Genomic DNA, 11,598 nt, shown 5'->3' on the forward strand with positions numbered 1-11,598 from the left:
TGTTAATACTAGAAATTTATTAGTTAAACAAGTGTGTGGTATTTTTTCAGATTTTATTTTCAGAGTTTCGAAGCATTTTTGTTTACGTGTGATGAAAGCAAGGTTATATTATATGAAGAGATGGAGTTGAAATAAAGATTTGAATTGTGAATTTAACATTTAATATTCTTAGTACCAAGTTATTATATTCTTAATACCAAGCCGTTATATTTTTAAATATATGAGTTTACTTTTAATATTTATTATAATTTGAATGACTTTTATGCATATATAAGTTATGCTTTTGAGATTATACTAAATAGATAAATCGAGTAGGTGACTTCTCTTTCCAGATATTATTATATTATTTCACAGTTTTTTAGTTGAAGTTTCAATAGTTGTTGTATTTATTTAATAATATTTTACAATTATTTCATATTGTGAGATACTTTTTAGCCACTCGCCAAAAATATATGGCGTAGCTTAATAAAAATAGGATAAATTATTATTGAAAAATATATTTTAACTTATTAATAAAGAATATATTATCCCTCATTTAATAGATGTTAAATTTGCTATGCTTTATTTTCTTTCATTATTTATAATTAATTCATAATATAATTAAAGTAAGTGGAATAGTATAATATTACGCTGAAATAATAAAATAAATATAAAATTAATATAAAAAAATATTAATTCTTTAACGACTGCTTGAAGGGCGACTAAATTTTCTAGTATAATATTAAAATATTAAAATGCACCAAATAAACTCACACTAAATATTAAATAATCCGTAAAGTATAAATACATAGATGGCTAACTCATCAACACAGCTAATCCTAGAATAAATTAAATGTGCAAACCACGAAAATATAGGAGCTTTAGACCATGATTGCAAGATGCAATATAGGTACAAAAAATTACAGTATTTGTCGTCTCACATGCATCGACTAAGATCGTATATCTGTGCATCTTCATATACATGTTCTATACTAAAAAAAGAACGTGTATCTGAAGATAATTATGTATCTAAAAATAGATGAATATTTGTTATGTTAGGCATTGTTAAAACGTGTATCTTCAAATACTCATATATCTGATAATATACGTTTTATAATTTCTTTAAAGTTGAGTTTCATTATGTAAATTGGACACTAATATTTGTCTATATTACTTTGGCATAATTAATTCGAAAACAACTTGTTACCGACTATACGACCCATGATGTAAATTGTAATTTTTTCCATTTTGTTGCGCTGTCATGTAATCCAATTATAGTTTATTCTGACATTAAACTTTTTCCTCATATCCCAATCCCAGATATGCTTTTTCCTCATTACTCCAAGGAACATTTATGCGAGACTACCAATATTTAAGTCTCTGATCACATCAATTTTGCTAATCAGGATACCAAAAAATAGAACATTGCATGTGATCGATCAGTAGCGAAGTTAGAATTTTTAAACATACAAATTAATCGAAGGGGGTCCAACATCTACTATACGTATGTAAAAAATAATTTAATCATATATAAATAGTATAATTTTTCATCGAAGGAGATTCGAATGAACCCTTGGACAAGGATATCTCCATCCCTGTCATCGACCCCAAGCCAACTGGACAGATTTGCAGTTCTAGCTAGTGTAGCATTATTTTACTGAATGTAGGGTTTGATAGATTATATCACTTTTTATTTTTACATAATGCCAAACATGTGTAATTCAAGGACAAACATGTAAGAAAGGTTGCATGTAGAACTATTATAGAAAAGGTAATGTAAAGAATAAAATATGATTATCAGATAATAAAAAATGAGAAGAAAAAAAACACAACAACGCCATCACATCAAATTAATCGTTACATAAAATGATACTTTTCATTAAAATAAAAGTATTAAACTAACAATGAATTTAACAATGTGACACAACAAAATTAAAATAAATATTATATTTATTTAAACTAACAATATAATAGTATGATACAATAGGCAACAACCATCAATACAAGTTTAATTGCATTGCATAATCACAACAAGAGATGTAAAATGTCAATACAAAAATGGAAAAACAGCTCTTCTATTCTTAGGATAATCTTCCCCAAATTTCTCCACATACCATTTATGAGTCGAAACGGCTCGAGGAACCAAGTTAGAGCAAGTATACACCAAAAACGCAAGTCCAGCCCATGACCACGTCATTAACGCCCAACCCAACCACTCCATTATCTCACCAAAATAATTTGGGCTACTCACATACTCAAAAAGCCCACCTCTTGGAATCTTGTATCCACCACCTTGTCTTTTCAGGCTCAATAGCACCCCATCGGCCCAAACATTGATCACCATACCCAATCCAAATACAAAAAACCCACAACGAAACCTAGTCCAAAACCACTCATCATTTTCATAGTTGGCATAATGAGAAACATATCTACTTTGTATGTATGCATTCAAAATATTGTAAATAAAACCCGTCACTGCAATGTTAAGTGGGAATTTATTATGTGCTCTTTTGTCGAGATGTAGGGGATAAATGATTGTACGATTTGTATAGTGAATAAGGAAAGGAGAAATAAGGATATATGCTAAAGGGTTTGTGTAATTTTTCCCTAAGGGAAATATGAGGAATGTTAACCAAAGCGTTGGGCTTTCCATGAAAACCCACGCAATTGACGGAGAAATTGTAGTTTTTGATTTACCTGAACGAGAGTGTTTGCCATAAGGAGAAGAGGCAAAATGAGATAAGATGTATGTAGGCAGTGACATTAGGAGACTGAAGAAGATGACGAAGTAAAATAGATATACATCCGATGAAAACATGATCCCTACAGTAGCTAGTTAAGCTAGTCAGAGTAGTTTGTGAAGTTTTCTAAATGTGAATAAATGGGATGGTTCAATTATTGAGGCAAGTTTTTTAAAGATATATTTTGTGATGAGTGTGGCCCCATCAATCATTCCTTTTTTTTAATACTTGTACACTGTTTTGTTTTAGCACCACAACCATATTTCATCTAGTTTTTAAGGATTATAGAATAGGACCCATATCTACCTCTATATGAGAGGCTAAGGTGAAAGAAGGTTTTCGATAAACTCTTGATTTAAAATAAAAATAATTTATCAAAAATAATATTTTTATTTTATATCTAAGTTAGTGGTACAAATTACATGTACATTAAATATATTATTATTGGGATATAAAGCTTAAAATAAACAAATAAAAATTAACGGACGGTAACTAATTAATATACTTTCAAATGAGTAAATCAAGGGACTGTCTAGTTTGTCTGATGGACTTACTGATTTTTACCAATGCTTAGGGCTCGTTTGATAGAGTGTATTGTCAAAAATAATGCATGTATTAATTAATGTGTATTATGTATATCTTGTTTGGTATAATTTTTAGTCTATGTAAGCATTAGTTATACACTCTATTATGTATTGAAATGTATATTACTAATATGATCTATTTTTTTTTATTAATAATGCAAAGACTTTAATACATCCATTAGCTTCATTAATGACATTATTAGCTCTCAAAATACTTCTCATTCCTGTTTCCACAATTTTTCCATCATATTATTTTGTAAAATATTTTTTATTTTTTGTACTTTGTCATTCTTATAAGATTATCCTCATTGAAATTTTGAGGTCACAGGTTCACAACGATTGATGTTAAAAATCCTCAACAAATCAGAAAGCATAACATTTATTTCCTCTGGAGCCAAGTCTGGTAGATTCAACCAAAGAAGTGTTGATGTATGGCCTGACACAGCTAAAATATGAGTGAAGAAATTATTATGATGTTGAAACAAAGGAATCCAAATTTTGCAGCAATTTCAATTCATGTGAGACATCTTCGATACGTTCCAATAGTGTTTCGGGAACATACAAAGGTGAACATGGATCATGGCCGTGATGGCTCATGGCCTGCGGAAAAAATTGGCAGCAGAAGAACAGAATATCCATGGCTGTCAACTATGTAATTTTGTTTTTTTTTTGAGGAAACAAATGAGTTGGTGAGATTTGAAAAAAAAAAATTATTGAAAAGAGAGAATATAAATATAAGGAAGGGTATTTCGTAGATATTACTTTATAAAATTATGTAATGCATATTATTTTTAATACATCACACCAAATAATGTATAAAAAATAATGTCAGTATAACTAATACAAGCATTAATAATGTAAGCATTATTAATACACCATATTTAACGTTATTCTTATACACCCTACCAAATGACCCCTTATAGTAAATCTAAAAATAAATAATTATTTAATTAAAATAACTTCTTAAATCATGGTTAAATTAAAGTATACTTATTGTCAGCATGTGAGTGGGTGAGATGAGAATCTTGCTCAAATGGATCATCTGATTTTCTTGACTCACCACAAAAATTAAAAAAGGGGATGGGACCATTAAAGTTTTGAGATTTAAAAGATGTGTAATTTTCACCAGTCGAGGACAAAGTTTCGCCAATATCACGTGTGCGACATAACAGGCAATGCTGGTGTGAGGGTATTAAATGTCTGAAAAGTGGATTCTTCTATGTCCCTAAACATTTTGATCACAATAAGGCTGTCGTATTTCGGTTTAAATAAAAAATATTGATTGAATAGATTAGGCATTTTATCATGAAAGTTAATTTTTTTTTATTTTTTTTATGAGAGAAGTGGAAACGAAAAAGTGAAAATAAGTTTTATTTATTTTCATTTTTTTTTTAATACAACTCTTAAGTGTGTAATTCTCGTAACCAAACACCATCTTGGAGTTGTTCTTGGAATAAAATTTTAAAAAAATTACAAAAAGAAAAAATTTCATGGCCAAAACGAACACAATTTTTCTAAAATTTTTGTTTTGATTTAGTTTATTAGTTTCGATAAATTTTAAAATTTCAGTTATTCAATTGAATTTTCAATTTTGAATAATTTAATTCAATTAATCCAAAAACCAAATTTTAGTGCAAGTTATTTTTTCTAAACATATTGTACTGGGTTAACACATAATGATCTGTAATCCTACATCATAACTCGTAAAAAATAATGAAACAAATTACCCAGCCCAAACCAACTCCCTACCTAATACTCAAAAGTCAAATCTCAATCAACGATTTCTTTTTTTCTTCTTTTGAATGTTGATGTAGATAAGTAAATATCTAACAGGTTTAATATGCAAATTATTGCCATAGATTATGGGATGAAAAACTAAATTAAAGCTCAACCTAAAGTGCATTGAGTGGATGTGTAGTTTCAGTTTATGAGATCTTGACTTTTAAAAGCCTAATTATTATCACATAAAAAGACCCCATGTGATGATATCCAAAGCAAAATAAATCGAATTTAAATTGTTGAAATCAAATTGAATCAAATTTAGTAGCGGTTTAGCCATGAGTAATTTTTTACTCTTTTCTGGGAAATTATTTCATTTTAGTGAAAAAAAGTAAAAATTGTGGTGTTTGTCCATGAGAATTCCCAATACACTTCTGGAATCGTATTTGGAAAAGTAAAAATAAGTTTTATTCGTTTTCACTTTTTTCACCCATACTTCTTTTGCAAAATTTCAAAAACAACTTTAATTTATATTCATGGTCAAACACAACTTCTACTTTAACTTCAACTTCAACTCCAACTCCAACTTCAGAAAATTATGATTTTCATGGCCAAACAGGACCTTAATTTATTTCAGTTCAATCTTGAATTACATTTTTACCAAACCAAGGACTGAAAAATCATAATCCCTCCATCTCATTTTATGTGTCGTCATTGACCGGGCATGAAATTTAAGAAATAAATGATGACTTTGTAAAGTTTACAAAATTACCCCTCTTAAAGTTTACTTTTTAATTATTTTTTTTATAAAGTGGGACCCACTAAGGATAAAATAGGGATAATGCCATTAAATAGTTACCAAATAAGGAAAGATGACATTCTTTTTGGGACGGATCAAAAAAATAAATGACGACACATAAAATGGGACGAAGGAGGTATCAAATTTCGCATTTCTAAAAAAGTGCATATCTTGCTCGAATCTTCTTCCATAATGATACATAACAACAGTATCATTGGGATAAATACATAAATTACTTTAAATCTAAGAAGTCAAATCTATGAGTTGATCCCGATGGAGAAAAAAGAATGACAAATTGAACTTAAAATCTTTTGTGAAGATACTGAACTGAAACGAATCGATCGAATGCATAACACTAACTACTAAGACCTATTTGGAAGAACACATGATGATTGAATGTGAGTGTAATTATATGATTTAATATGTTTATTTGGTTATTTGGGAATTTACACTCTCCAATTAAGGCTACCATACAAGAATGCCAAGTTTAAGAAGGATAGAAAGTAGGGCGTAGATCATTTTCTTATTATTGCCTTTGAAACATAATAAATTCTTTAACTTTTCAAATACAGGGTTGTGTCTCTAGACAATTTAGATTCATCGAGAATTCAAGTTGACATCTCAAACATAAACAAGGAGGTTGAAAATTGAATATAAGTATAACATGTAATTTTATTTTTATTGTTTTCTTTTTATTCTTATTTTAATTTCTTTTCTTTTTATTCTTATTTTAGTTTCTTTCTTTTGAAATTTATTTGTATTTCTCTTATTTTAATGTCTTTTTAATTTTTAAATTAGTTATCATTCATTTTCTTCTAATTTCTCAATATTTATATCTTATGATTCCATGTAATTGATTGTACTTTTCATTATTTATTTATTTTCTTTATTTTCTTCATTTAGCATAACTAGTTTAGCGTACATGCATTGTGCGTGTGTTTAATGTTATGAGTAGACGACTTTCAAAATATATGTAAGTACATTAATAATATATTTAAATTAAATAAATATCAAGAAAAAATTATAAGCTCTTGAGAAATTAAATATAGACATAATACATAAATATGTCCTTTGACTTGACTTTAATTTGCATCTACGCCCTACAACTTTGGGTATGCGCAAGTAAACACTCAAACTTGTATATAGTTGAATAAGCAGACACATGTGACGCCAAGTTAAAGGGCATGTTTATATATTATGAAAAAAATACTTTAAATATACCTTAACTCTTAGAAATTCCAAATGTAAACATAGATGGTTTTACTCTTGTCAATCACAATTCTTTCTCCAATCAAAATCTAGCCTTAACAAATCCTTAGTCATAATTTTTTCTCATTTAATTTTTAAATAGTAAAAAAATCAATCGAACACTCCCAAAGACATTATTGAATGGTTGAAAAGTGGATCTCTCAGCCAACTACCTCAATTCAACCATTTGTTGTGCGAATTTAGCATAGTGATAAGATAAACAACATTTGTAATACCATATTGAATATTATTCAGTAAGAACATCATAAAAATAGGTAATACAACAATCTCTATCAGGAAACAAGCAAATAAAAATCTTCTTCCCTGTACCCATCCTCGGCAACACGAATCCATGTTTCACCTTTTGCCCCAATATACATTTTAAAATATATCATGTTCTGAGGCAAGAATAGAAATTCAATTGAGGTAAGATCATATAACCTAATACTCGAGAACTAACGCATGATCCTCGTCTTAGATTACAGTTCTCTGAATAACGATAAACAACGTAGAGTATTAATATTACCTAAAATTTTATAATTTATTACAAATCAAAAGTCTTATCTAGAAAAAATATGATGATGGACAGTTATGAAATTCGTTAGTTTGTTAGATGCATACCTTCAACTTTTGAACTACAATAATCAATGTGGAGTATTAATATTACCTAAGATTTTAGAACATATTATGACCTCTACAAATCAAAACTCTTACCTTGAAAGTTACGGCGGACAATTATGAAATTCAACTATGGTAATTAGTTAGAAGTCCTAAAAGGTAACTCAAATACAAAATATTTCTTAAACCTAATTGTGCATGACAAAATAGTAACACCATCTTTATTTTTCATCTCTATATAAGATGGAAAACAAAAAAATTATAAGAATATATTTGATCATATATATTTATTTATAGCAATAATTATCATCAAAATAAAATCTTCTAAAAAATTAAAGTGATAAAATCTATCATGTTTTGAGGCAAGAATTAAAATTTAATCGAGTTAAGATCATATAACCTAATACTCGAGAACTAAGGCATGATCCTCGTCTTAGATTACAGGTTCTTTGAACCACAATAAATAATAAAGAGTATTAATATTACCTAAAATTTTAATAGCTTATTACAAATCAAAACTCTTACCTTGAAAGTATATGATGATAGGCAATTATGAAATTTGTCAGTTTGCTTAGATGCATATCTTCAACTTCTAAACTACAATAAACAATGTGGAGTATTAATATTACCGAAAATTTTAGTTACCTTGAAAGTTATGATAGACAATTATGAAATTCGTCTGTTTGTTAGATACATATCCTCAACTTAAAAAAAAATAGATTAGCAGATTTACTATAGTCGAGAATGTAAAATGGTCAGAGCATACATACTGACAAGAATATTTTTATTTTAATAAAAAAAGTGAATTATCAAACAAAATATCTCAGGTAAACAGAAAGCAACAATTGCAAATAATAAAAGTTAGAAGACTCATTGTTTAATTCTTGGTTGAGATATAGAGTGGTAATCTCCAATAAACAACTTATATGAGAGAAAAAGTTAAATTACCTATAGAAGAATTGCGTGATGTAGAGGAGTAGAGAAGTGACATGTGGTTTCAGTTGGACGATTGATTGGTTTGATAAAATTTATATAAGTGAAAAAAAATTAACATGGAAGGAATTTAGTTGGGTAAGAAATTTTGCAACTAATATTAGTGTCCTTAATATGAGGATGCCCGACATAATATTTTAAACATGAAGCGTTTCAATACAAGCTATTTCAAAGTACTAATTATTTTTTTAAAAAATGTAATCACAATTATGGGTTCTAACCCTTAAAATATGAAAAGAAAGCCAAATGAAAAGTATCCAACTTATTCTAACCTAAACGAATTCAAGTTCTTAATATATGGAAGAAAAGTTAAGAATCCTTTTCCTTAAAATATGATTTTTTTTTTCTTTTTGTCAATTTTGTTTTGGACGTTAGCTGTAAGTTTTTGCCCTTTTTTTAGATCAAGCATTTTTTAATTGGAAAAGTTTCTTTGCCTATTTTTTATTTCAATATTTAATATCATAAAATATAAAAATAAGTTAAAAGATAATTTTGTCTAAAACAAATACTTTTAATGAAGGGTAAATAGTTCAAATCACTTTTCTAAGGATCTTTACGTTTTTAATATATTGTAGATGTAGATAAAGTACATAATTTTATGATGATTTATAATATTTTCAACACCAATATATCGTCAAGTACATTTGAATTCGTTGATTAAATTATTTTAATTAAAATCATCTTCATCAAAATTCTTATGCAAATTTAATAAATTAAAAATACCAAAAAATTATTGTAACGACCTGATTTTCGGTAATTTTTTAAAATATTTATTTCTGTGTGATTTGATCACTTTATCTCTTTTTGTGGTTGCTTTATGGTATTCTTGGTGTGTGAATATGATTGACACGATTCTTAATGCATTTCGATGTGATTTATGTGAAACTGTGATTTTTGGTAGCTTGAAAAACTTTATAGCTGACTTAGATTAATATTTATTGATCGGTACGTTGGATGACAAAACAAACTGTGCCAATTGATCTGAAGCATCGATTTTAGGTTGGTAACATGGTTGGTTGATTTTATGGCTTTTAAATTTTATTTCGACCCTTGGTTCGAAAAGTTGTGAAATTGAATTTCGGGGGTCAACTTTGTGAAAATGATATTTTTTTTGAAAATATGATATCTCTATTGAGTCTTGAGCATCGAAATTGATAGGGTAGCATATTTCATTTGCGTTCACGAAATTTCGGATGAATTTCGAGGGGTCTACAGAGACTTGGATCCTATATATACACATGTTTCGTCATTTTTTTTCACTTTTGAGACTTGGAGCTTAGGGTTTCACACTTATGAGCAATTTATTTCATTTTAAAGCTTAGGTAAGCTGTGAAACACCTATTTCAACTATTTTTCTCCAATTTTATCATCTAATTCTTGTTTTAAAGCAGATTAAAGTGAAAAATTGAGATTTGGCTCAAAAGATATAAAACTTGTATTTCTTCGATTCAAACCCCATTTTCACTTGGGAAAGTTTCTAATCTTATAATTATCAGTTTTCTCTCAATTTCATCTTCAAAACAACTTCAAATTCTTAATTTCAAAAAAGATTTTCGAGGATTTTGCCGGTAAATCTTAAACATGATTTTTCTTTAATTTGGACCTCGTTTTTAACTCATTTTTACTTGAATTTTCAGCTGTAGACTTTAAAAAAAAAATGGGGAACGTGTTTTAAAGATAAAATTATGATTTTGCCCCTCTTTGAAAATTTATTTCGGTGTTCATTTTGATCCTGACTTGAAAATAGGCAATATGAGTGTCATTGATTTTCTTTTGATGCATACATTCTATATTTTCATGTTTTAGTAAATTTAGAGTCTGTAAAGAAAGAGTAATGCTTCGTAGTGAAGGCTTGCGAATCTGTTTTCACCATTTGAGGTAGCTTAACTTTTTTTAGATTGGTTGGATAGTTAATGTAGATATAAAATCATGTTAAGGGTGTGGAAACTAATCATAAAAATGGCTATAATTATTGTGTTATGCTCGTGTAGGGGCATATATATATTGATATATTTGGTGGTTTTGAAAACATTATTTGCTATGTGTGGTCATGGGGTGTCCTATATGATATTATTGTCTTTATACGTGAAATTGATTGTGTCTTGTATAATGTAAAATCCTAGCGGAGTACCAATGGTGTATTTTAATGTATTTCTCTCTATTGGCATGTGGTTTATGTTGGTTTTCATGAATAGATGGAAATATTGAGTAGATTATTGGCTCACTTTGTTGGTATATTGATTGAATATGAAAAGTCTCATTCTGGTTGGTTATGATCATCGCATCCTAGAAATACTGAAATTACTGAAAACACTGGCTTTTTCTGACAGTAAATGTGACATCTTTAAAGATCCTCCACTGAAGAATACACCGGAGAGGAGATGTGGCTATGGTATTGGATTATGGATTGTATACGAATTGACGAATCTCCCATGGATCCTACGTCGAGAATCTTGAGCTCCGCAGATGTATACGGAGGTTGTGTGACAACCTCGTGCATCATATCATCATCATCTTCATCTACATTGCATTTGTATCCACTTGTGCATTTCTGTGATGTATTATTTCCTTTTGATGTGATATCTAACTATGTGTCTTTCTTCCTTTGTTACTAGTATGTGATATATCTGTCTACGTGTATTTTTTCTTGTATCTGCTATATTTGATGTGGATATTGTAGAACTATTAGTGCAGACAGTGTGGACTACCGTTTGAGATATTTTCTGATTTCAAGTGACATGACTTTAGTTTGTATTTTTTTATGCTTTATTTTCTACTTTGCTCAGTCAGACTATGATACCTACTAACTACAAGTGGACCGTACTCACCCTTACTGTGTCTTTTTAATGCAGATTCTGATTTGAGTGTGCCTCACGATGATTGATTTCAGGCGATACTTTGGAGCTATTCGAGGTAG

At 28.8% G+C, this 11,598-nt stretch overlaps 1 protein-coding gene across 1 annotated transcript; it reads right to left on the bottom strand.

Moving 5' to 3' along the window:
- Window positions 1-1,911: 1,911 nt before the first annotated feature.
- Window positions 1,912-2,909, bottom strand: LOC107877138 (steroid 5-alpha-reductase DET2). Its single transcript, XM_016723875.2, has one exon. The coding sequence runs from the start codon at window positions 2,795-2,797 to the stop codon at window positions 2,027-2,029; it is 771 nt and encodes a 256-aa protein (XP_016579361.1). The 5' UTR covers window positions 2,798-2,909; the 3' UTR covers window positions 1,912-2,026.
- Between the last annotated feature and the right edge of the window lie 8,689 nt (window positions 2,910-11,598).

Source organism: Capsicum annuum, chromosome 10, assembly GCF_002878395.1.
Source record: "Capsicum annuum cultivar UCD-10X-F1 chromosome 10, UCD10Xv1.1, whole genome shotgun sequence".
In the NCBI taxonomy this organism is placed as follows: Eukaryota; Viridiplantae; Streptophyta; class Magnoliopsida; order Solanales; family Solanaceae; genus Capsicum; species Capsicum annuum.

Bases quoted from the DNA above. Each gene is read 5' to 3' on its own strand.
- LOC107877138 (XM_016723875.2), bottom strand. From the start codon at position 2,797: ATGTTTTCATCGGATGTATATCTATTTTACTTCGTCATCTTCTTCAGT.